This window comes from Strix aluco, chromosome 2 (genome assembly GCF_031877795.1).
Source record: "Strix aluco isolate bStrAlu1 chromosome 2, bStrAlu1.hap1, whole genome shotgun sequence".
NCBI lineage: Eukaryota > Metazoa > Chordata > Aves > Strigiformes > Strigidae > Strix > Strix aluco.
This window is the reverse complement of record NC_133932.1, coordinates 4,669,073-4,696,179: the sequence shown is the minus strand read 5'-3', so window position 1 is coordinate 4,696,179 and position 27,107 is coordinate 4,669,073. Positions and strand designations below refer to the sequence as shown.

The following is a 27,107-nucleotide window of genomic DNA, read 5'->3' as shown; positions in this document are numbered from 1 at the left end:
CCCAATCCTTTAAAAAGAGCTCTGGTTTATCTTTTGTTTCTAGGTGATAGGGACTTTTTAACACATGTACATGCTGTGCTGCGTCTTTCCCTTTCCAGAAGCTATTTCAGCTGGAGCCATGACTTGTTTTTTTCACTCAGCGTCCTAAACTGTCACGTAGCGTTGCTCTGCCCAGCTCAACAGCTGCCACCTCCCAGCCTAGAGGTGGGTGGAGTGAGTCTTGTTTTTGCAGTTTGTGAAATATTTCAGGATGTAAGGCGCTTGTTAAATTATTGATGTTAGCTCTTGGGCATTAAAGACAGACATGAAGTGCAGCTCTGGATCCTAAGGGCTTTGGAGGCTTATCCCTGCCCTAATAATGGTTCCCTACTTTGGATTTTTCATGCATCTCTTCCTACAGATTTGAACTCACTGCAGGATGGTGAAAGAATTTAGCAGATGGACAAAGGGTGACAGCAAGGCTTTTCTTTGCAACATTATTTACCTATGAGGCAAATTTAAGTGAGCATTGGTAGAAAAAGGAGAAAGAGACATATGTGTTTTCTTTGGGAGAATGGGAAAATCAGGGAAATGTGTTCTGCCTCTTGACAGAATGCTTGCAGGATATGAAAACATTTTGCATAACTGTGATTCAGGGGACAGTGCAGGTGCACCTGTCATCAATTCTTGTGCTCAAGATATTTTAGCTTGTAAAGTGCCTTATTTCTCTCCCTTTCCCCACACTTCTGCCTCCTTGAAAAGAGGCTGGTAGCCATAGTGTTACTTTACCTCATGGTGACGCTGGTCTGGAGGCTGGGACATTCAGTGTCCTCTCCCGTGTTTGACGAGGGCTCCCATATTAGGGTTTGAATGGGAAGTGTTCAAAGGACTTCTCCCTTCCCCACCCCTTCCCCACCCATTCTCCCCTCCCTGCGTCGGGGCGTTGTAGTTTCGCATAAACCTCATGTTTATTATGGGGGAGAGGAAGGGGTGAGGGCCATCTCTGACCCTCTCCTTTCCTTGGCAGTTTGCATGTTAATTAGCTTGTCCCTACGAGACAAGCCCGCAGCCCAACAGAGCGGTGATTCAGCAGCCGAACAATGTCCAATTATCCCGGCCTGGGAAGCAAGAGGCTGGCCCCCGGCACATGGGCTCTGCGTCCCTGGCCAGATGGCTCCTCAAACTCACTTGGCTGGGCCAGGAACGCTGCTTGGGGGATTTGACACGTGTCAGCAGTTTTGGCTGAGTGCTTTTGCGAGCTACCAGCAGCACAGTTGTCTGAAATATTGGGAAAAGTTCCACACACCCCCTGGGCAATGCCGTCCACTCCACGCCCCGTGATGAGGCTAAAAGGGAGCATGGACCTTCACGTGTGAAATGAGATTTTGCACCCTCAGCTTGGCTTCCGGTTTGGTGACCTGGTGGAGGTGTAAGCAGCTTAAAAGCACACCTTTTTATTTTCTCATTACATTCCAGTGTTTGTACACAAATGAAGGTTGAGTTGCTCAGATTGGAGTTTGAATTGTGTAGAGCGAAGGAGGTGGTAGGAGTCACACTGGTGGCATGCTGCCACTGCTTGATTCAGTGAGAGACCTTAGACCACTCCTTTTTCCACATCTTACTCCCCTCAGTGATTAAATGATGCTGGTATTGTCTTCTTTTTGGTACAAAGTTCTCAGTATTATTATTGTTTTTATTATTATTATTAAATGTGGAGAGTCCCAGCTGTTTTCACCACCACTGAAAAGTGGACTCGAAGCTGTGGGGAGTGCCGCCTTGGATGACAGTGAGGGCAGAAAATGATGTTGCTTGTCCATCTCACATGTTTCAGGCCCCATACCAAGAGCCTCAGAGGGAGTTGTGAGGAACATCAGGGTGGCATTACATACCTAGAGAGGAAGGTTGCTAGCTCTTCCTTTGGAGTTAGGTGAGGCCTCTGCCCCGATACGTGACGTTTTAGCTTTGAAGAGAACATGACAACCATTTACCACCTAACCCCTGGGTCTAGGAAATGGAAAAACAATGCAGCATCTATCTGAAATAGCAGAAGAGATTACCCTAAACTGGAATTTGGCCAGGATGCTGTCTTTAGTTCTGCTAATCTTGCAAAAAAAACCAAGGGAAAAAAAAAAGTGCTACAAAGACTTTCTGCAAGACTGCAATCTTCATTTTATAGTCTCTGATTTAGAAGGGAGAATATGCAATAACACGGCATTCTCTTTGCACACCATGGGACATGGTTCATTATTGGCTCATGGAAAGGACTGCCCCTTACAAGTCACCGACAGCAATTTCCATTGGTTCTGGTTTTGGGACAAGGCCCAACCTTAGGTTATTGATAGAAACTAATGACAATGCATCCAAAGAAACAGCTAGGAAGGGAGAAGTGTGGCAGAGAAATGAAAAAGGAGACTGGAGGGAACAAATGGGGAAAGGGAATAAGAGCAAAGGTGGAGTGGAGACAGCATGTGAGGAAATTCCAAATGCTTGAAACGGAGGAGGGGAAGGCTGGAAAAACTAGTCTGAGAGCAAAACTGACCTTATTGGAACAACTGGAGGCTGCCAGTGAATAGTAGAAGAGAGAGAGCTGTAGGTGGGAGAAAAATTCATAATCCTGGAAGCTTTGATAGTAAGGCTAGAGCAGATGAAGACATGGTTTTCTGGGTACAGATGGCCAGAGGATAGACAGGAATAGTGTTCATCAGAAACAGTGGAGAGCAAAGGAAGATGCTCACAGTGCCAACAACTCTTGTTATCCAAAACTCCTTTTCCAGATTCTTACCCCAAACTGATCCAGGGCGAGAGGTGAGGGAATTATTTCTGGCTCCTTTCAGCCCTTGAAACAAGCTTGGTTTTGGAAAATGCAAGAAGTTGCCATTGAGTTACTGCACTGTGAGTGATGCATCTTTTCTTCAGCAAACTACATTCTTTCATTCCCCCTTTGGTGCCTAACTCAAGTTAAAAAGAGCTTCAGTCTCTGATCAGTTCCAGAGTGTATGGGTGTGAGCAAGAGCAGCTCTGTCTTGCTTGGATAAGCTTTCAATACTTAATGTTTAAATGTGCCCAGCTTCATTGCCTGCTGAGGGCATGCAGTGCCGCAGCTTCCTTTGCTTTGGAAGCCTGTGCTGTGAATCAAAACTTCTCTGATTTTAGTGTCCAATAAGTTCCTCCTTTTAGATCATGCAATTCATCCCCCTTTGAGACAGACGTGTGCAAGAAGATAAACTCTGCCTGGCTTTTTTTCCCTCTGAAACCCATCAGCCTTGTACTAACATCAGGATACAGGCCTTGGCCTGAAGTGTGTGGCTCAGTTGTGTTGGCTGCAGAGAGTAAAAGCAAAGAGATGATTGACTTATATGGCAGTACTGTAGCTATCAAAATGTAAGGAAGTTTGATTAAGTATAATCTCAACGCCCTTTTCCTGCAACACCCCTTCTTGTGTTTGCAATGTGTTTGTTAGTGTCTCAAAGCCCTTAGTACAGCAAGATCCAGGAGTCAGAAAGACAAAAGAAACAGCCCAGAAATCCAACTGCTTGGTATTTTCCTTTGACGAAACACAGTGCATTAAGGGATTTTTTTGTTGCTTCCTCTTTCCTTGCTTCCCCTTTCCTTGCTTCCCCCAATATTTGTTATTCCCAGCAACGACCATATTTACTTATTTGCATTTACTTATTTGCCTCTTCCCAAATCACTGGACAGACAGGGGCTTCATCAGGGAGCAGTTTAGCAGGACTGCTGGAGTGGGCAAAACAATGGGGCTTTAATCAGGGCGTCTCCAGCAGCCGCTGCTGGCCAGAGGTTTCTCTGAATTCCCAACGTGGAACAGTTGCCTCTTTCATGAAGCGCCTGTGGGATGAGCACAGGATTGCTACACCCAAAGCATTTTCATGCAGCAACAGCTCTCTGAAAGGAAACGCTGCCGAGGACACCGCCTGCAACGCCCCAAGCTACTGGGGCGTCCAGTATGAGAGCCTCTTTCTTCCAGGCCTGGGCTGTGTTTGCCTTCCACATGCAATCTGTGAATAGCTCAAGTCTGGAAAGCGTTTAGGAAAGCATCTAACTTTTCTTTTAAAAGAGAAAAAAAAAAAAAAAGAAAACGTCAGAGGTAATGAAATAGTTTCCAATGACTTGATGCAGTGTGGCCAAACCATTTGTAATAATTTCCTTTAAATTCCTTTTATATAGAAAGAATTAAATATGAAATCATGAATCAGGAAGCAGTCATCCTGCCAGCCAGTGACATGTACGGAGAGATCAGAGCAAAGTGAGAAAGACACAGAACAGCAGGAGACTTGCAAAAACCTTTTTTAGCCCTCTCTTTTTCTTCCTCTTTTTGTTTAGTGTACACATCCATGTAGTACTAACATTTCTTAGCCAAAAGAAGTTGCGGGAATCTCCTGCTGTTCCTTGTCTCTCCAATGGCAGCCATGAACCTTCCTGTCTTGATGTGTCTCATCTGTCTGTGTTTCCTGATGGATTTTGCAGTCCCCAGATGTTTGGATACCTGATTCATCTCAAAGGAGGCTGTGAAACATTAAGTATTTTTAAATACCCAGCTTTATAATTGCTTTGTTTAACTTTGCAACATTTTGAACTCATATAAGGCAATAATAAAAATCACTGCTGCTTTCCTTCAAAGGATTTTGCTGTTGCTGCTTCTAAATTTGTGTGTGCGCAATGGCTTTTGCCTTTCTGCTAGCAAGGTTGTAACATTCCTCTTTCCTGAATTCATATTTTTCCAATTCTCTTTTTCAAAGCCTCGATAAACATTCCTGTCAGGAGTGCCCAGGCTGTTGTGCAAAAGAGGACTGAGGTTACCAAAGTGCTACCAAATCAAAGTTAAGAAATTTCCCCAACAAAACTTAAAATCAGAAGAAAAAGACCTTGTGTCTGTTGTCTACAAAGGTCTAGAGGTCTACAAAGCTGATTTGAGTTGCACCTCAGCTTTGCATATCTCTGGAGCTTGCTTGGATTACACTCAGGGGGTCTGGCACTGCCCTTTGCTGTCTCCTGCCCAAGGTGGGAGCTGAAGATGGCTGTTGGAGCCCAGTTCATTTTGAACTGGTTCTTCTCAGATTGCTGTGATCAGGGCTGAATTTGAAGTACAGATGCCTGAGTTTAATTTCCCTAAAATCTGGGGTGTTCAGCCGCAGGGTTTTTATCTAAGTCTGTCTCTAGCTTGGCTCCGAGGGAAGGGAGAGTAAATACTATAGTCCAGGAGACTACAGATGCAAAAAATTATAGGCTTTAAAATGTCACTAGCTGAGCACATAATGGATATTCTTTGGATTTTATGATTAGCTGTTGTGTTCTGTTGGCCAATGCTGCCTTCCTGATGCAATTTATAAAGGAGTCTCAGGTCGCGGCCAGGCAAGCCAGATTCAAAAGTGGATTCCCTGGGAATGCCACTATCTTTTGCAACATTTCCTTTGTTTCTTCTGAGCAGGACAGACTTGCTGATGTACACCTGACTGTGACTTCCAGCCGCCTTCCGCTTTGCCATCTCCCCTTCCAGCCCGAGTCCAACAAGACATCATCCACCCAAATGTCTGCTTACATACTGCAAAACCAAGGGGGTTATGAGAGAGGCTATGCTGCTAAATCACGCCATTATGCCCAGAATTCCACATCAAGGGTCGTGCATTATGTGTGGGATTCATACAACTGACTCCCGTCTCTACCTAGAGCCATCTTAAAACCTGGGATGGCCTGAACGTTGCATGTGAAACCAGGCTCTAACCAGGGGACCAGGGCACTGGTCTGTACTCCATGGCAGCTGTGTCTACACCTCGAGCATTCATATCAGTGTGTCTCCTTGCAGCCCCTTTCCTACTCTGCTCAGGTGGGCCAGAGGCCTGGCTGAATGTCCCCTGCCCAGCTGTCCTCTGGTGTATGAAGCTAAGGAGTAGAAGGGAATGTGCAGGGATGTGTGGCAAAGTTGGATGGAGCCGGGCTGTACAAGCCAAAGGATCTGGTTAGGAACATACTCCTTGGCTGCATGTCACACCACAGGCCTTCCCTAGCACGCAGCTCTTGGTGACCCATGTGTCCTTTCAAGTGCTCCAACACAAAGGATCTCTCGCAGTGGGACACAAGAAGTATAAGGGATTCACATGCTGGCAGAGAAAGGGTGCCTTCTGCGGCTCCAAAATGTTTTTCCAGCACCTCACAGAGCTCTGACACCTTGCCTCCATTTCAGCATACTGCCTTTTACCATTGAGCTCCTCCAGAGGCACAGGCTGCATGGCATCGGGCCAGCTTCTGACCTCAGTGACACTAGTATAAATCTGAGATGCTGCAGCCAACTGGTGTGGAAGTACTTCAAATCGGCATATACAGCAAGTGTTCCCAGCTGTAAAGAAGCTTATGATTTAGGTTGGTGAAACAGCAGAACAAAAGCAACGTCTATGTGACGTGGGTACTTGCGAATCTCCCCTGTGACAAAATGCTTCTGCAACATCCATACTTTCCCTGTTACCATCAGAGAGAACCAAGAATTAGCTCCAGAGAAGTCCTAGGAATGCACCAGAACACAACTGGTGTCAAGAGTGAAAAAAGAACCAAATTTTAGGAGGATTTGTCAACAGCAGGTAGCACTGTTGTAATTTATTGCAGTTGGGATTGAAGATGGTGGTAGCGTCAACTTCAAGAGAAGTAGATTGTGTTGGCCTAAATTTCTTGAAGGGCAGACTTCTGAGAAAGTATTGGTGAGGTTGGATATGTATCAGAGGAGCACTCAAGTCGAAAGCTTCAATGACAGTGCCTGGATGGGAGGTTCTGGAGACCTGGAGACAAGGCACTGTCTGTTTTGAGTGCTTGACCATAGAATGACCTTCCTTAAATGAAACCAAGCTGCAGACAAATATGATCTTTCTTGAGACATGCTGCAAAATTCCTCTTTGGCCAGGGCTCTTTTCTGCTATAATTGAAGAAAATGAATTAATAATAAACAGTGGGAAAAAGCATTGTGGTAGGAAAAGATCGACTGAACCTGAGAGGTGCAGAGCAGACAGCAAGAAGAGGCTCAGCTCATTCCTAAGTAAAATCACATCCTTAACATGATGGCTAACAGGGACGTGCAGTAGAGCAGCACTACTCAGGCTCTTCAGGCTGAAGCCAAACACGTTATTTCATAACAGCTGAGAGGCCACAACTGATATTTGCAGCATCTTGGCAGGCAAAGCAGAGAGAGCAGGACAAATGTCCTGGAGGCCCTGAGGATCCCCCTTGGTGGGCAAGAGAAGTGATGTTAAGGCAACTCTTACTGGGCAGTGCCCACTAAAAGTGATTCCTGTGATGGGGTCTGTGGTTGGCATTTTCCCCATCCCTCCTGTGAACTGCCCTGTGATGCTGTGACAGCAGGCAGGCATGCTTTGTGGGTACTTCCCACGGCTGAGGCAGAGCCTGCTGGGCTTGCAGGGAATGACACGGGTCAGGGTGGCTGGCAGTACTGTCTGCCCCTACCCAGCAGTGCAGCCAGTGCAGACCAAGGTAGCCAGGGAGGTCCCAGGACATCTGGGGAGGTGACAGGAGGTGTCTGGGGTAGGGCATGCCCATGTCCCCCGACTTGGACTTGAGAGAAACCATTTACACTTGGAAGCCAGCAGAGAGCTAGAACAGCCGTGAGGGCTGTGAGCTCTGACAGCCCTGCAGCGTGTTGGCTCAGGAGGCAGCAGTAACGCGTATATTTTGAGCCTTCCTCCAGACAAAGCGGGGAATGTCTGAAGGGGTGGATATCCATCCTAATATCCAAGGACAGCCCTGAGTTCCCAGCATGGTTTCCTGTCCTCCTGGGCAGCATTGGCAGCTGCTGGTTTGCAACAAACAGTCTGCATGTCCCTGTGCGAGCCAGGGCAGCTGGAGGTGGATTTGTTTTCTGTTGATTTCATGGCAGTGTTGCTGCTTCAGGCCACTGCCTTGGTGTGAGGAACAACAACATCCTAGAGGAGACACCCAGTGAATTGCTGACTGCTCCACGACTACCCAATCTGCATGCCCAGCGTGGGAAGCGGTCAGACCACCCTGACGGCATCAACAAAGCCATCATGTTTGCTGACATTTGAAGGGAACAGAGAAGGGAACAAAAGCTGGGAATAAAAGCGAGGAACAAAAGTCTTTGATCCAATTTAGAGCTGCAGTTGGAAGATACGGGCCTGAATCGTAAATGTCAGCTCCAAGTGTCTTTTTGCCGGGAAGGGATTTTAAACCTCAGTCCAGGTCCCAAAGGTGGGGCTTGAGTTTGGTCTCTGTGGGAAGAAAATTATGCTGAAAACCGAGTGCCCTGTGAAATGAAAATGAAAGGTAAAGAAAGGAAACCAATGGATAGTTGAGGAGACGGAAGAAGTCAAAACACAGGGAATACAAGAAGTTTGGTGTAACTGATCTGTGAACAGACAGGACATCTTTTCCAGTGAATTCAGGCCTCCCCTCCCACCCCCCACCAACCTCCCTTCCCTGAAATGATCAGAAATAATGCAGTTTCTCCCCAGATGGCCTCTGGGTAGCTTCTTGCCATTATTGTGGTATTTAGTTATGAGAGAACCATTCAAAAGGAAAAAAAAAAAAATTAGAAGACCAAGCCACAAAACGTGGATCCAGTTCCAAACGTTCCCAGGCACAGGGGTACTGAAGTCTGGTCTTTTGGTACAAGGTTAACTTTTAGGACCACCAATCCCAAATTTTGCTCCAAGAATCTGATCGGCAATCTCTGACTCAAATCTCCTTCTGAGGTTTTAGTCCATGCGTCCAGATTTTGGCTAGAAGTTTGGGTAGGGAGGGTCTTTCTGGTTTGGTAGAAGCTTGGGAAGAATTGAGCCTCTCCCAGAAAAACACATCTGTGTGAGATTTTCAACTTGACTTTCTGGGGCAGTGATTCTGATAAGCCAGTTGCAATCTCTGCATGCTTTAGCAACTCCTGAACTTTTGAAGGTAAGTTTCTATTTACCAGCATTTCAGATACAAGAAAACTGGCCATGTGGTTTAGTTACAGAGTGGGGATCAAAGCCATGGGCTCTAACCTTAGCTCTTCCACTAACTCATTGCATGACCTCAGGCTGCCAACTCATTTCTGTTTCTCATTTTTTGCACCTATGGGATGAGAACGATACTTATCCTCTGTTAATTCACGACTCTTTGCCAAGGGGTTAGATTTTTGCTGACAGAAGCAAAGCATATTCTGTGAGACTGTGCTGGGGTTTTATCCTCACAATGGGGGACGTGAGATACAAGCAAGATTTCAAATGAGGGTTTTTGTATCCCGAGGGTTGAAAAGCAAACCCTAGGACACGCGCCTCCTTTTTCTCTCATACACTGACAAGAAACACACACAATATTCTGGGCTTCAGCTTGCAAGGAATGGTGCTGCCATCCTCAGAAGTGTGCAGAGAGGAGCAAACACTAGCCAGTCATTGATGATATCACTTGGTAGCCATTAGAGAGAGTTCCTGTTTTGCACTGCGCTCCATCTTCCCCTACTGCAAGACTTCCTTTCATCCGGAATTGGAATAAAAAAGTAGAAACTTCCCCTAAATAAAAATTTGCCAACAGGTTATATTATGTTGAAAATAATGGTATGGAAGCGAACATATTTCACTTTCTAGAAACAATGTATTTAAGTGTTTCTTTGGTTGAAAAACCGAACTGAATCCCTGCTTTCTGGTGAAACATTTTGATTCTGTGAAATGCACACTTTCCCACTGGAAAATCGTTCTGCTGGAAGATTTTCAAGTAGCCTTTCTTCCCGCATGCTTTAGTACCCAATTTAAACTCCAGCTGCTGGTTGTGGTTGTCCCTTGTTGTAGTGAGCGCTGGCACTATATGCTTTCCTTTATAATTAACACAGCAAGCTCTTCCAGGGGATCTCACCGTGGCTTAAAAGGCATCGCCTGATAACGACATGGGAAGGCCAGCAAAATTGTTTTGTCTTTGTCACAGCAACCGGTGCAGGACTGTTCCCTTCAGAGTAATCTCCTGCCTAATTTTAAATATCCAGGCAGCATGGCTCCCACCCCCTCCCTTGAGAAGGCAATTTTACATGATACTATGTCTCACTCTTAGGAGGTTTTTCCTACCATTCAACCTAAATTTCCCCTCATAATTTTACTCAGTCACTCCTAGTCACAACCCCTTGATCATCCAGAACAAACCCTTTCCCGCGGTGGTATTTGCACCCCGTATTGCGCGCGTTTGTTTCTCTCCTGGTAATTTGGGCCAGCTGTGCCTATTTACCACTGCCACTTTGTTCTTCCTTGCAAGTCAGTCCCTGTAGATCATTAGAGTTTCTGCTCCTTTTCTCTTCCTGCTCCCCATATGCAGCATGGTATCCTGTTTTCCTTGTAACTGTAGCCATGCTACAGGGCTAAAAGATTCAAGGATTTTTCCATTAATAATCCCCACGCTCTTTTCCTGGTCGGTGCATTGCTTAAGAGGGATTGAGGTAATTCATTCACGAATAGCAAGCCATACTAAAGGAGAGAGAGAGCACGACGGGAAAATGTGAGTTTGGTGGAGCCTGTCTCTCTTGCGCACTCCTTCGTCAAAGTGCGGTTTTGCTCCCAGAGCAACTTTGGAAATGGGGTCCCATCCTGCAAAGTGTTCACAGGTTTTAGCTGATGCTGCCAGCTGATAGGCGCCTTCCAGAAAAGCCACTGGCACTGTGTAGGCTGGAGCTCCCTAAAAAGCACAGGGACGTCTCCTCTCCCGGTCCCCCGTCCCTGTGTGCAAGCAGCAGCACAGCTCCGGCTGAGTTTAGCCATGCAGGGTGCATCTTCTGCGTCTGGGAATACTTGCCTAAATGTCAGCGCTGTGAATTTCAGCAGCACCGGCCAACTTCTGCTGTGAGAATGTAGGTGGGCTTTTTTCCTTTGCATCTTACACCCACACCAGCCATCAAGATTTTGCAACTGCACCTTGAGTAAGAATTTCTTATTGTGAGGAAAACTAAACCCCAGTTCACTCTCTTGCAACTCTGCCGGCTCTGCCAGACTTGGGGCCACATCTGCTGCTGGCTACAGTTGCATAAAGCTGGAGTAATTTTGTCAGCCTCTGTGGCAATTTATGCCCAGAGATTGGAAATGTAACCCTTTGCTTAGTTCCTACAGTGACAGAAGAAGGTGACCAGGCAACAGATAGGAAAAGGAGAAAATCACCTTATAGCAATATATTTTATTGAAATATACATGAAACTCATCCCAGAGGACCGTTAGGAGCAGTAGTTGAGATTCTAAGGGACAAGTCGTGTTCTGGTGATTGCTAGGGATCCCTTAGTAAACCCCCTCCCCACCCCACCTGTTTGGCCAGTTTTAGATGCGGTATAGAAAATGCTGGGGGACTCTATTTCCCCAGTCATGGGAAACCTCTGCTTGCAGAGGAACGTGTCCTAACACAAGCCAGCTCCTTGCCCTGCGTGGGAGGCCATGGGAGCTGCGTGGCTGAAACGCTGTGGAGGGCAGACGATAGTGCTGCCATGGCTGACTGTGCCCCCGGCGCTCTGCCCTGTTGTGTGTCCCTACTACGATGGTACCACAGTAATCGGACGTTCCTGGGTTGTTTCTTACACCGTGCAGCAAACTGATAACCTCCTGGTGGGAGCTCAGGCAAGCCCATCAGCTTCTCTAATGGGACAAATGCAAACCTTGAATGCCATGGACTGGGAGAGGTCTGGAATGGTGTCTGGTTAGGTTTTCCCTTTGCTGGGGCAGTGGCTCATGCAATGGCAGTCTGCAGAACTGAAGTGCTTCAGCTTGGCGTAAGCAGTGTTCTGCAAATGTCGTCCAGTTTCTCCACTGTTGATGAAACAGTGCTGGCAGTGGTAGAGATTCCTCCATTTGAAAGAATAAAAATGAAGGCAATGGTCTGGTGTAAAGGTCTTGGCATCTCCCACAGCTTATGACAGCGCCGCTGGAGCACGGGGGCCATGGCTGTAGCTTTTCTTTTGTGAGCTTACATTCCTTAGCAGTGGGAAATCAGCAGCTGTAATTAGTCTCTGATGTTCTCTGCTAATAAGTGATTTCTCTGGTACTTGCAAATGCCGGCATCCCTGAGACACAGTTCTATTGTTTTGACCTCTTATCTCTTCTCTCTCCTCCTCATTGAGAGGGGCCCCAGATGTTCTTCAACACCGCTAGGAAAAAAAAACATCCACCCCTGCTCCTCCCAATTATATCCTTGTCTCCGCTACCTTTTTTTTTTTTTTTTCTCCCAGCCGCTGTGTAGGAAAATGGCTCCTGCTAGTCCTTATGGAAAAGGACACAGATGCCGGCAGGAAGCCCATTTGCTTTGGGAGGAAGAGGGGCCTGACATCAACAGGAAGAGCTGTGCAGCAGAGCTGCTCCTGCCTCCAAGAGAGAGTGGCCTTGAAAACAATGTCAGCTTGTGGTTTAGGACTCGCCGCCAGGAAACGCATGCACACTGGTGTTTGCAGTGCAGAGGAAATGATAAGCACTACCTGGCCTGACTTGGAACAGAGATAGTGCCGTGAAAATATGAAAAAAAAAAAGGGGGGGGGGGGGGGTAGGTAAGGTTGTTTTTCTTCACACTGGTTTGGAGCCTGTCCTTTGCCAAATGGAAAACAAAATAAAGAGCAAAATATGGAATATATCAGGAATCCATTGGGGGGCTTGGAAACTGAGGAGCGCAAATGCAAAGTGGTTAGATTTACTACTTCATTAACAGCTGGATACTGCTTTTTTTCCCATTGTTAGCAATAACCCTCAGCTTGATAACCCCTGGCATGCAAATTTATTGAGAGATGAAGGGAGGGAGAGGCTTGTATCTGACGTTGAACTGTGGGGATTTTCTGAGGGAGAGAAAAGTCATGGGGACAATGGCTCCCACTGGGGGCAAAAGAGCCTTGGGAATACAAAGAAGAGTCACAGATAGATATCTCTCCTGACTTGTCCCTGCTAGGTGAGGGGATAGAAGCCTCTTTGGGAAATAAGAAGATACCATCATGCTGTAATATTTTATTCAGCTTTATTTCTTTTCCCTTTTCATTAGGGCTTGTAAAAGCCATATCATGCCTCCTCTCATCACTGACCTTCTGAGAGAACCAGTTTCTGGTTTGGATACCCTTATCCCTCTGGCAAGCAGTTGCAGAGTTACAGTCCCTGCAGGTCAGCCTTGGAGAAACCATGTCCTACGTTCTGGATGCATCTCAGTAGTTACGTGCCGACATCCTGGGGTGGAGGTAGACATAAACAACATGGCAGGAAATATTTTTTTCTAAACAATCCCAGCCCAGCATCAGCCTCTAGAAGGCTGGGAGGCTGTGTGACACCATCTGCAAACGCTGTTCTGCCTCCTCTGCTGTCCTTGATGATTCTCGCAGGCTTTGGAGAGTGAGGGAGCTGCCCTCTTGCAACATATGTGAAGTGTTGATCTGCCACAAGGCTGGCACATGGAGCAGTGTTGTATTCCCTGTTGTTTCCGAAGGAAGCCCTGAAGGTGCAGCACCACATCCAGATGCTGGGGCTAGGCTGCTCTAGCCTCTTTTAGAGCTCTTTAACCTTCCTGGTGTATGGAAAGGAAAAGATGATCCCTGCGATCAAGGCTGTAAGGTACACTTTAGAGGACTGTATCCTCTGGAGATGAAAAGGTGGAGCCTAAATGACCCATATCCCATGGGCTACCCTTCTTAACTAAGCTACCGAGTGAAACCAGTCCACTGAGACTGGTTCTGGACTTGCTGATGTAGAAATCCATGCATGCTTGAGGAATCCACCCCAAACCAACAGCTTTCCTTGGCTGAGAGTATTTCACTCAGAAAGGCCTTCAGTGCAGTAGCAACAGGCAGGGCAGTGCACAAGCTAAACGCACTTTGCCTGGGACAGGAAAGCATGGAAAATGTCTGTGGCAATGGCTTATTCTCTGGCTGGCTGAGCAAGCTTCAACAAGCAAAAGCATCAGCATGTAGTGATGTATCCCCCAGACCTATGACATCAGCCTAACAAGACTTCTGCAGCTTTTGACTCTGGAAATACCACCTTTAGGTTTGATTGACACCTTATTAAAATAAAGCTATTTCTCTAAGAGGAACTTCCTGGCAATGCACATGAAACCTCTCTCACACACATATATACATACGTAAATGAATATAGCTGTATATGTAAAAATACATGCATATATGTGTATGTATGCACACACATATATATGCTAATATATATGTAGATATATATTTATTCATGTATAGACATACATGTGTCTGTCCAGGGGCTGTTTCTGGCAGAATTTTCTCCATGCTGCTTGGACACAGATATCAAGCTCACAGGCTGTGGTGATTGTATGCCCTGGGCATTACTTGGGATGAACAGCACCTTGTTTCACCAGAGAAACATCAGCAATCTGACTCACCCACAGCTTAATCCTCTTCAAATAAAGACTGACCTGTCTTCAGCCTCTTCTGAGCAGGGCTGGGAGGAGCATTTCTAGGTGACCTTCCACTGTCAGCAGGAGTCTTAGTTCTCCACTCTGTGTTGAACCTCACACCATCATTTTATGCTCCTGTAAAGCTAGTGAAAATGCTTCTGTCATCCCTACACCTCATTTGCTAGTATTTGCATGCCACGGTAAGAAGTAAGAGAGAGTAGAACAAGCAGATTTATTTTTTTTTTTCCTCCTTGTGGAAAATACTGCTGAATTCAATGGGATTTTTTGTATGAGTGCGGTTCTTTGGGTCAGGCCCAGGCAGCCTTGCAATGAAAACACTCAGTCTAAATATATGCTCAGCAACTGAGCAAAGATGGAATGGATTTTGTGCTGCTTGGCTTCGAACTATAATGACTGATTATTGCAAGTGCTTTTGCATGTTTGTTTTCAATCAGATTGACATCATAAAGCCTTATTTACTTTTTCTCAAAAGTCTGTTTTCATTTGCCTTTCACTTCTCATTTGCAGCCGTTACGGGTTTGTATTTAGGCTCTTCATCTGTCTGTCTGTGATATATAATGATCCTCAGCAATTTTCCATGCTCTTTGCCCCAAGTTGTTGACTATCCGTAAAAGAGCCCATTTGGAATAACCTCTGGAAATTGCTGTATCCACTCTTCATGAGGAGAGCCCTAGAGGTAAGATCACTGAGAAGCCTGAGTGAAAGAACATTGCTGCGTAATCTAGTGTCAGTCTGCATCTGTCCATCAGTGTGACAGAGGGCAAAATAAAAAGAAAAGCTATAAATATGTGCTGTGAGATTCAGCCATGCAAATTTTTCATCCATATGAGAGCTTGGTCCAGGACCAACTTCTCAGTTACTTCGTACCTTACTCCCAAACATTAACCTGGGCTCTCAGTGAAATGGTTGGCCCCTGTTCTCCCTTTCACACACCTGAGCACATTGGCACTGCCGATCTGCATTAGCCAGCACAGTTGGATGTGCACTTTAAAGTTTGGTAATGGCTGTCATATACACTTGTAAATGACTTGCTGTGCAGCGAGAGTGGAAGGAGAACCATGAGTGCTGATGGACCTCCAGACTATCCTTGCACGTTCAGAGGGACAACAGAAATTTCCTGGGAAAGAACAGCAGGGAGAACTGCAGAGCAGCCCACTTCGCTACAGCACCAGAGTTCATGACACAACTGTCCCGCTCCTCGCTTCACCCTGTCTCTTCACCAGCAGGATAACAGCAACATCATTTTTCCTGAAGCCTCCCAAGAGCATTTATTTGGGAATTAGTTGCTTTGTCACCAGCATGCCATCACTACGAAAATGGACTAAGGATATGTCTAAGAGTGAGATAGCATGACAGAACAGCACAGAAACTACAGTCAAATTCTATACCCTATAGAGATTGCTGTAGATTTCAGTGTGTGGAGGTGGTCTTTGTGAAAGGCACGGTACAAGGGACTTCAAAACTGTTTAACTAGTAGCTGGTATTTTTTGGATGCATGTCAAGATCTAAGCACCCAGAATTTCTTTTTAACAGTCCCAAAAGACTTTCTTATAAAGAGAAACCTGGAATCCCTATTGCCTGGCACACTGAAGTCTGAGTCAAAGAGGAATAAGGAACAAACTAACACTGACAGCCACGCAGGGAGTATGCCTTGATCCCCTTGAATAGCCTTCCTCCAGATTCTGGGATCCTAAGAATCCTGTGTAAGAGTTCCCATGTGTCAAGGGAGATGTTGGTTTCTACACTCTTTTTACAGTCGAGTAATGGGTATAATAGCTCACAAGTCACCTCTAGAGTAATTTTGGGACTGTAGGAAACTGAGCAAGTCTGCATCAGCCAGCAGGTTCAGGTAAAAGATGGGGACTGTGCACTGTTTTCTAACTTGCTTCTAAAGCCCTTGTAAATGAAAACACATAGGTCAAAATCTGTTGAGAGGTGGAAAAAACTTATGAAGTCTATATATTTTCCTTGCTTTATTGACAGCAGTTAAGTAGGTTAGCATGGCTTACCTTGGTGTCCATGCTTAAGAAAAAAGCGGAGTAAGGAAGGAAAACATAATACAGTGTGGCACCTGCAGTCCATAAGCTTGTTTATTGATCAACGGGCACTCAAGAGACTTCAAATGGAGCCTACATCACTGCTGTCCATCCCAGCACTCAACACTTACCTGTACTCTTCCCTTGCAGGCTTGTCCTCCCAACTCCCTTGAGCTGCAGCTCCATCTGTGCTGACGTATCCTTTGGTAGTGGTTTTAGTATGTGTCATTAGAAACGAGGTTAATGGCAGAATTCCTGTCTCACAGCCTGCTTATCCTCACAGTCTCTAGGCATTTACCGAGACAAAAATCAACTTCTTATATGCAGCTTCAAAACTATTCTCATCTTTTCTATACTTATTCTGGAGTTCCTTTTCTGACACAGCATAAATTGTCCTGTTACTCCTACCTCCAGAATTAATTATCCCAATTGCTTGTGCTGTGGTGAACAGAACACTGTACAATATCCACCCTAACCTGCCATAGATCAGAGTTGTTAGGATCCATAGGGCTAGCTGAGGACGTGCACAGCTCATTGACCTGCTCTGCAGAACATAACCCACTCTTTTCCGAGGTGGCTGTACCACAAAGTCATAAAAGTTAGGAGTGGAGATATCCTGTTCAGTTATCTGGTCTTTTTTTTTGCAGGAAACCCACAGCAGGATGTTTTCCTAACAAAACTATTCTAGTATTTAGTACAACTTCTTTTCAAAAGTGCCTGCATGACAGAATTTGCCAGCTATGTCAAGGTACTAGTCACGTTTCAGAGGGGCATGGTGACCCCTGGGGTTGAGAGTCAGCATTCAATGTCTGCTTGTGCAGTGCTTTCTCTTAGGCTTTCTTTGCTGTGTGGTGTTGATGAGCTGGCCAGGTCTGCCACGGGGTCTTTAATTTCTGCCTGGAACATCACAGTTGTCAGAGCTGCTCTGGAAAATCAGGTGTTCCTACATGTCTTATTTAGATATGTGTGGTGCAAGCTGGGTATAATATCAATGGGAAGAAACCCCTTGGTAGCAATGCCATCGAATTCATTCAAACTCACACTGGGCCTGCAGGCTGTGTTGAAATGCATTTGCTTGAAATCATCATGCCACATCCGGAACAGTGCTCAGCATTTCCACTTCCCGCTCAGGACATGGAGGGTGATGGCTCACAGCATCTGACAGATTCGAGATCCGTTTTTCCTACGTCTTTGCCCACCAGAATCACAACTGCATTCAGGATGGTGCTTTCATCACAGGGAACAGCACTGTTGTCCTAACCTTCATGACATTGCAGAGACATTTCCCACAGAAGTAGAGGGGAAAAAAAATATGAAGCGTGTGACTTATATGGTGATTCAGTTGTGCTGTCCATGCAGACAGGATCACCTCGGCGCCAGCTAATCGTCTTTTTTTAACTGTGTTTATGGCAGCTAAGGGGGAAGAGGCGAGGAGGACTCTAACAATTTGATTTGTTTTTAAGCTTGTTTGGTGTTATTTAGCTGTCTCACACTGTTCAAACACAGGTGTGCGTGTGCATGGGGGGTTGTGGTAGCTCAGCCAAACTAAACACTGGAGTTTGATGGTGAGACTGTTTTTTGTTCTTCTGTAAAATGAATTTAGTGCTGGTGAAAAGTGTGCATAGACGTTGTGGAGACTGGAGCCCTCTGTTTGTCCTTGTAGCAGTTACATCCAAGCAGGGCAAACCCTCCCCTTCCCTAGCACTGCCAACTTCATCTCTGAGCAGGAGGGATCCTCTGCAGCGATTGTGGATGCTGTGGTCCCTTCCATCCCCGGTCACCGCTGAAAAAGAGAGAGTGGAAGGCAAAGGAGACAATCCCTGGGGGCAAGGCAGGATTTATCCTTAACTGCCAAGGGTTAGGGCTATGCACTGGGAGACAAACTGGGATTGTGACTGCCGTGCTGGACCAGGGCTCGGGTTTGCTGCCAGGAGAGCACAGTTTGATCTTCTCTGGAATCTGTTTCTCAGCCAACCTTACGCCTAGTAAAAATCAGGCAAGATCAGCAAAAAAAAAAAAAAAAAAAAAAAGAAAACTAGTGAATCAGCATTAAAGCTCGTGATTTAAAGTAGGAAGCATCAGGAAATGCAGAAAAATGTCACATCAGAGATATTGACTTGCAAGCATGTTGCCATTTGTACAATGCTGTTCCTTTCCTGTGATTAGGAGGCCAAGTTAATATATTAGTATGTTCTAAAATGTGTACTGTTTTGTTATTTTTGTACAAAACAACAACTCTTGCTTAGTACAGACTGAAACACTTATTTTTTAGGAGGAAATATTTCTTAATTTAGTCATATAAATTGAAACAAGAGACTATTTTGACCTTTATTGTCATGTTATTGACATAGGTCTTGTGGGCAATGGAAGGCAATTTAAAAAAATACGAATATGTAACAAAGCCAAAATGGTGAAATAAAAATGCCCACAATTTTTTTATGGTGCAGGATTCATTTTAGGGAGAAATTAAAATAAAAAGAAAGGCAAACTATTTCCTGCAAGTCAAACATCAAAAAGTTGGTGTTTCAGGTGAAATGAAAGGTCTTCATTTATCCTCCCGTTACTTGAACTAAAATTAAAATAAAATTAGAGAGGACATGAAACCTTCTCCATGGGACATAAACCAACCACTAAGGAGGACCTGAGTAGCTCTGCCACTAATTTTTATCCTTGCAAGGAGCCCTCTGAGAGAACATCAGAAGGATAAAGACGAAAATGAAGCCTGCTGCTATTCAGTACAGCGTACCCTAAACACATGTCTGAGTCCAGGTTATCTAACTTTAAGCACAGTCTTACTGGACATTATTCACACTGACTGGTTAGGGTGGCTGACTTCACAACCTCCTCCCTACGGTCCTTCTGTAGCCCATGGAGACTGAGAGTTTCTTCTAGAAGGTGGCACTGAAGGGCACAGGGCATTGCTTGCAGCTCTGACTGGATGAGGGCCATTCTTGCTCTTTGCTGGCTTTGGTGGGAGACCAGGAGGCCATCTTCCCACCAGTTGTTAGATGGGTGACTCCCTCTCTTCCTAGTGTCCCCTCCTACTTGGGCTGCTTGGTGATTTAGTTATGTACATGCTGATAGGTCTCCCCGGCTTTGGTCCAAACTGCTCGGCCTTGTGCCAGACGAAGCCTTTGTCAGGCAGGCAGAGGGACCACCTTGCTCGCTGGTGGGAAGGTCTGGTGGGTGGTAGCACCATGTCTGGGAAGGGACAGGAGAAGGGAGAGCCCCCCTCCATCCCAGCAATGCTGGGAGATGAGATGCTCAGCGCCCATCGTTGGCACTGGAAGCCAGAGGGATCAGAAAGGGAGGGAGGCACGATAGATGACCTAGCAGGAGAAGCACACGTGTAAAGTAGGTGGCATGAGCTGTGGTCATGGAAAAGACCCCGGTGAAGGTGAATGTCTGTGTACACTGAGCTTAGAGGTGATACCCAGTGAGAGTGGAATGAGTTACTGTGACTGCCCTTCTCGTTTATTTTTGTCTGGGGGAAGAGAAGTATTGTCTTTTGTGTGCAGTATGTTTATAACTCAATTTCCTTTCTGACTGATGCCTTGCTCCACGCTCTCTTCTCCTCCTCCATCTGGTTTCTATTGTAGTTTTAAATGAGGACAGTTTGGCTGTCTGGCAGAACAAGCGGGGTCTGTGTGACACCAGCTGCCTCTTCCAACTTCTAAGCCTCCAGCACAGTTTTAATTATAGAAGTGTCAAGATTGGATACCCCCACCCTCCACCCCTTTCTGTGCCTGCACGCACACTCACAGCCCCTGCTACAAATTCCCATCTATGTCCGATCTTCCTTTGGGAGAGACCCGGCTCTCGGATTTACATGTGCCCTGTAACACCGATAGAGTCCTGTTGTAAAGCACATGCTAGAGTCTGTACCTCCCTGCATTCAGGGTTGATCACAGCCTTTGTTTTGGTTCATCGGGAGCCATGTCTGGAATAATCAAACCACCTCAGAAATGCCTGGAAGTGGGAGGGAGCTGCTCGCTGCCCCTCTAACCTCACCTCCCCCAAGTGCCCAGCTTTGTAGGAGATCAGAGCTGCTCAGGAATTTCAGAGCTGCAGGTTCTGCTCAAAGAAAACATTTATTGTGCTCCAGCTTCATACAAGCGTTGCATTTAGGGGCTTGCTTTGCAGGAAGCTGATGAAGTCCCTTCACCTCTAGAGATCTGAGGTGAAAGTCCATAATTTTTGGTTGCAAGCGAAATGTGTCCTATGTGGGATTTTTTTTGACATCACAAAACTGCCACACATTTTGGTGTAACTGGCTGTTCCTCTTCATAACAGCCAAAGACCTGGTGTGGCAGGAAATCACGTACGTGAGGGAAGGGCACTGGCAGAGATATGTGAGAAGCTCAGGGCTGGAAAAGCAGGGAAGACTGCAGGGCTGGATAAGAGATACTGGCAGAGCTCAGTGTATATTGTCTATCTGCAGCCTATAGGTTATGTCTACTATGAAGTCTTCACCCACTTTTAAAAATGGGTTGAATTTTATACATTTGCTAAAGATTATTCCCCTTGGCCCCTTTTTTTTTTTGCTTACCAGTCCTCAACAGATGGATCTAACCTTCTCTGATGTGTGTATAAGAGGTTTGCTTACCTGCCTGAGGCCTCTTGACCTAATTTATCCCAAGGAAACTTAAAACTCAGCAAAAAAATACTGTGATTTAATAGGTCTTACTTTCAAGAGGTCAAATTAGCGTGGCCAGCAGGGACAGGGAAGGGATTTTACCCCTGGACTTGGCACTGGTGAGGCCGCACCTCAATTACCGTGTTCAGTTTTGGGCCCCTCACTCCAAAAAGGCCATTGAATGACTCGAGCGTGTCCAGAGAAGGGCAACGAAGCTGGTGCAGGGTCTGGAGCACAGGTCTGATGGGGAGCGGCTGAGGGAACTGGGGGGGTTTAGTCTGGAGAAGAGGAGGCTGAGGGGAGACCTCATCACCCTCTACAACTCCCTGAAAGGAGGGTGCAGAGAGCTGGGGATGAGCCTCTTTAATCAAGGAACAAGCAATAGGACAAGAGGGAATGGCCTCAAGTTGCGCCAGGGCAGGGTTAGACTGGCTCTTAGGAAGTATTTCTTTGCAGAAGGGGTTGTTGGGCGTTGGAATAGGCTGCCCAGGGCAGGGGGGGAGTCCCCATCCCCGGAGGGGTTGAAGAGTCGGGTCGACTTAGCGCTGAGGGATCTGGTGTAGTTGGGAACTGTTAATGTTGGGTTGATGGTTGGACTGGATGATCTTCAAGGTCTTTTCCAACCTAGACAGTGCTGTGATTCTGTGAAATTAGTCACAACAAACATTAGTATATGCATTTTTAGTTGCTGTGCTTGATCTTAACACCAAGGTTTTAAAAAGTACCCAATAAAGGGGTCTGTGGGCATGGACCTCACTTTTTGGCAGCTAGACACCATCATATGAAGTTTGTCTATATGAAAGGCTTTTTAATTTTTAAGCAAACCTTGTCATGTTGTTGTCCAGATCAAAAATGTTTTCTGTTCAATTAATTCTATTTTTTTATGTTAGCAGGGAGTGGTTCACCCATTCTCCCACCCAAATAGATCTGAAGTGAACATGGATCTGCCTAGCTTTCATTTTTGCTATTTGCATTAGATTTTTTCCCAGAGACCCCTACCAAGAAGGAAATCTTAATATGCCATGTATGCATAGCTCCTGCCACAGAGACGATACAGCCCTACCAGCCATATCATCTTTGATATGAAATCAGAAATGAAGAGGCCTGAAGTCATTTGTTTTTCCTTTTTTTTTTTTTTTTTTAAATTTCTAGCATGCTCATCATCATATGATCTTAGTTCCCTACTGCAGTTACAGATAATCAGGTCTTATTCAGAGATAGGAAGGTCCTCTTTCTTGGTATGTCACTTTGGCTTTTCTTGGTAGGATTTTAAGGAAATGTCATTCTTTTCTTTTGCTCTGTCTCCTCCCACATTACTTAGTCCTCTTAGGAAGCAGGTGCTGTAGGCACTGAAAGGAATGTTTTCCATGTTCCTTCTGGAAGGCACTGATGTACCTTCTCCTCAGAAGTCCTTGAGGAGGGAATCCTATAGCTCTGTGACTGCTGTGGATGAAGCTTTGACTCTGTAGACTACATCTGTTCTCTTGGTGATTTCATGGTTTCTTATGAACATTGTTGTAGTAGACTAGGGCTCCTGCCAGAAGCTCTGCTGTTAGTCTTGGCCCAACAACTTGAGGGTCTTAAAAATCAGCCCAAGGGCTTTGAGTGTGACACAGCATGACTAATATACCTGCATTATGCGTCCCTGCTCAAAAAAACATAAAGTTAATTTTTTCCTGTTGTTTTGGAGAGGCTCCTTTAACTGAGAAGTATTAGTCTGTTTGGATCATTCAGGCTTCCAAGTAATCACTGGCATATGTGTATATTTGTGTATTCCTGCCTTTGGGTTGTCCAAAAGAGAAGAGACCCACAAAAAGGACCTGTGGTGGAGTCCCCATCCCTGGAGGTGTTTAAGAGTCGGGTTGACCCAGCGCTGAGGGATCTGGTGGAGTTGAGAACAGTCAGTGTGAGGTTAATGGTTGGACTAGATGGTCTTCAAGGTCTTTCCCAACCGAGATGATTCTGTGATTCTGTGACCTCTTTACCTCCTTCTTGTAAGAGTTGGGAGGCAGAAGGGTAAAACTTCCCTGACCACCTGGGCTCAGTAACAATGTGTCATTGAGGTAGGCACCAGCCTGTGATCCCTCCTCACCAGAGCCTGTGCCCTGACCTGCTTGGTTAGCACAAGTCCATCCATGAGCTGGCTCTGGCCTCAGTGGCACCCATGAGAAATACGATAATATACCAGATGTTTTTTGTTCAGGCTGTCCTTGGAGTGCTGTCTTTGGAAGCCGCCTGATGAAGCACATGTTAATATGTCATCATGGTCCTGAACTTTGAGCAGAAGAACTCAGGGAAGGTCCAGCCGGAGGCATTATCTCTGTGGTGTTGCAAAGATGCAGTAATTGCTATGCCTGGCTTTCCAGTCAAATGGATGGCTTAGTCTGTCTTCTGTCATACAGCTTTACGAATGTGCAGTGCAGCAGTCAGCATTACAGCAGGGAACTTCAACTTCTGCATTTACTGACTTTTGTGCTTATGGTTGTGTGAAGCATTGCGTTAAATACACAGTAGTTTCTAGCACCTAATAAGGAAGGGCTCTCTTACTGTTATTGTTATAGCTAGGGTTGTTATAGTACTGGGGACAGGGAGGCTTGGTCTGACCAAGAGGATGAGGGTTTCCTATACCTATATAACGGGGAAAAAATAAACATATGCTTTAGGTCCAGGTCTGGATGTAAATGTTGTGCCTCAGGCTCCTCTCAGCTTTAGGTCTGGTTAAGTCTTTGGCTGCTTATGTTGATGGAGTTCTTTTGAAGCCAACGTCAGATTTTGTCAGTGTGCAGATCTAGTCAATATTTGAACTTTATACCCCCTCTGTGGGAGTTTATGAGCACTAAACTGTGGGTATGTAGGCTTATATGGAAGTGCGAATGCTTCTCTGATTTTTATCCAAGCTAATCAGACCTTTTGGCACAATTCAGCGAGGCTGGAGCTCTAGCTTGGGGAAGGGGGAGGTTCCCAGGACCTCATGTTTTACCTCATGCTTTCAATTAGAATGAAATTGCTTCTTTTTCTGGAAAGAAAAGAAAAAGGGGGAGAGAAATCCTACCTCTCTTCCCACATGTTTCTGTGACTTCAGGGTCAGTTACTGTCATGTGTCAATGAGTGTGGCGTGGCACAACCATAGCATATCCTTACTTTGCAAATTGTCTACGGCCACTTTGTGGGGTTTATTTTTGGTTTGGCCTGTATTTCTCCCATTGCTGTACCCCTCCCTGCATCTGCAGAGAGCCTTTGGTGTTGTTTCATGAAACTTTCTCCTCTGTGGTGACTTGTGGAAGTTCTCAGTGTGTATTTATTGGGCATCTTGCCTTGCTTTCCTCTCCTAGTTCCCTACGTGCTGAAGAGCTGTGCGGAGTTCATTGAGACTCATGGCATTGTGGATGGGATCTACCGCCTCTCAGGAGTGACCTCCAACATACAAAAGCTGAGGTAAAGGCAATCTGTCTGAGTGCCACAGGGATTTGGTCACAGGGCTTGGTACCCTTTTGCTGTTAGACCCTCAGGCATAGACTGGGCCCAACAGACCTCTATACTGATGCAGAAGATAAACTGCCTCTGAAGCTGGTAACAGGGAAATACAATTTTTCAGGGATTAGTCGGGGAACAAAAAAACAAAAAAAATGTCCCTCTGCATCTATTAATGGGAAAGGCATGGAGGGTCTCAGCACAAATGCTGAGTTGTTCTCTTTCACTTCAAGACAAAGCAATCCACTCATGGGACTGTGTTAAGGAAACCAGAGACTAGTTGAAACCTCGGGGCCTGATCCCGTGAGAGAATCTGGGCCAGGCTGCAGAGACATATCTGCTTTCCAGTTTGTTTTTCCTTCTAGCTGTAAAAGAATACTTAGGGTGGGGTATTGGGATGCTACAGCTTTTTATTTGCCTACGTTGTTATGTTTCCATATTGTTTCAGACAAGAGTTTGTTTCTGACCAATGCCCGGATCTGACAAGGGAAGTTTACCTCCAGGACATCCACTGCGTGGGGTCGCTCTGCAAGCTGTACTTCAGGGAACTGCCCAACCCTCTCCTCACTTATGAGCTCTACAAGAAATTCACGGTGAGACGCTTTGCTGTTCTTGTTCCTCTCCAGCAGTGTGGATGTGCTGCATGTTCCCCCATGACAGCTGTTTGAGATTCACTCCAATGTCCTGGTTTTTGGTGCAGATATCTGTACATGCACTTCTCAGTGCTCTTCCCTTCTCGTCTTGCGCTGACTCTCTTTCCCTGTCCTTGTTTCTTTCCCCGCCCTTGTTTCTTTCCCCCATTTCATGTTTATTTCTCTAGTTTTCTCTGCTTTTTCATCCCCTTCATCTTGCTTATTTTTTCACCACATTGCTTCCCTGTTGTTATTCTTTCTCCCCCACTGTGCACCTCCTCCCAGAATTACTAATTCTCTTTCTTTTCCTCATTACTGTCCATCACTGAGAGTCTTCTGGATCACCTGGGGCTTGTGATCATAATCATAAGGGTGTGGTTTCCTCCTCCCTGCCCCTCCGACAGTCCCTGACACTGGCACAAACTGATTGCTCAGCCCATCTTTAAAGCACCAACATTTCTGCATCTGTAGCATTTTTCACATGGTTTGCCGGAGTGCAAATGATGACACAGGTTATGCCAGCTATGGCATAACAGGCCCATCATGATCATGTCATAAATATAAATGGTGGAGAAAAGTGGCAGCTGGCCAAGCAGAAATCTCTAACTTTCTTTAAAGAGATTATCATTCAAGTAGTTACTGGATTCTGCAAAACAACCATAGATTATACATGGATACAGTTGGAGCCTAGGAGCAGACTGCGGGGGAGCAGAAAAATAAGACCACAAAGCCTGAATTTTTAAGAGTGTTGGCTAATTTTGATGACAGATAATATTTTATTAAAAGGTGGCACAGCAAGCTATGCTTGTTGTTAAGATTGCCTGCTTCTTACCGTTCTAAATCTGCTTTCAGTTGTTTTTGACACCAACAAATTTAAACCCAGTCATTCAGACTGAAATGTTAAGTGGCAGAGGTGTGAATTTTCAGCTAAAAGAATTCACCAACTTCTTAAAACAACTGGGGTGAGGGGATGGGAAAGATTGTTTTCCCAGTGTTAGAAACATCCATACTTTGTTAAGAATTTCTGTCATCCTACTCTTTCCCATTTGGTGGGAGGTGGAGGGGACAGACATCACCAAAAACGTCAATTGTTGCAGAGAAGTTTTGCAAAATCATGTCTGAATGAAATGGGAATTGGCAAGCAACCTTAGCTTCAGGTATTGCTGTCTTCATTGCCTCTATCCTGAATCAATCACTTCCAAGTGGTGCTGTTATGGCACAGAAGGCACTGAGAGACATCCGCGGGGTCCACACAAGAAGAAGACATTCTCCAAAGACTCTCTGTTGCCTGCTATGGGAAGAGCCAGGCACGTCTATGAAAGGGAGTTGCTGTAGGGCAAAGCCAGATGGGACCAGCCAAACAGCAACCTGTTATAGGAAGTCAGGGAGCTGCTAGGGACAACAGTTGCACTGGGGAACATGGGGTGGGAATTGGCTCGCTGTGCGGCTTGACAGATATGCAATAGTGTTAGGTGTCTTGCTGTTTCGGTGTCAGATTTTGAGTAAGATTGGTCTGTTTCAAGGGGATGTATAGTCAAAACTTCAGTCAAAATTCTGAGCAGATTTGAAAAATCAGGATACAGGGATCCTGAGGATATAGGATAGGATCTCTAAACTAGACACAGTCAGGATGAATAGGATCTTGAGAATGCAGGGTATTATTCAACTACAGTAACTGATGAGTCTCATTCTTGTTGAAGCTGTTTGGCTGGTGTCTTTCTGGCTATCGCTACTGATTTATGAAAGAAAAATGCTCTAAAGGAAACATGAAGATTTAGATGGAAACTTTTTTTTGGAAAGAATGTTTGCTGAAAAGTGCAGTTTTGTGATGATGACTTGCAGATTTTTGGTAGATACATTTGGTAAATAGTTTTATTCAAAAACAAAAGGGAAAACATTTCTTTAACTGTCTAAATGTTTCTTTTACGAATACTTTCTAAAGGAAATATTTCAACATTAAATCAACAC

At 45.4% G+C, this 27,107-nt stretch overlaps 1 protein-coding gene across 4 annotated transcripts in view; it reads left to right on the top strand.

Annotated features, from left to right (window-relative positions):
- The window catches only part of ARHGAP31 (Rho GTPase activating protein 31), a 63,445-nt gene that overhangs the window by 12,985 nt on the left and 23,353 nt on the right, over positions 1–27,107 (top strand). For 2 of the 4 annotated variants that reach the window (XR_012621087.1, XM_074808518.1), the window contains exons 2-3: positions 24,369–24,471; positions 24,956–25,100. Coding sequence is in view for 3 of the 4 variants with exons in the window: in XM_074808518.1 (XP_074664619.1) it covers positions 24,369–24,471; positions 24,956–25,100 (248 nt within the window). In the remaining variant the exon portion in view is untranslated. Of the gene's footprint in view, positions 1–24,368; positions 24,472–24,955; positions 25,101–27,107 lie in introns of those variants that run through there. The other 2 variants (XM_074808538.1, XM_074808528.1) reach the window with 2 other exon arrangements.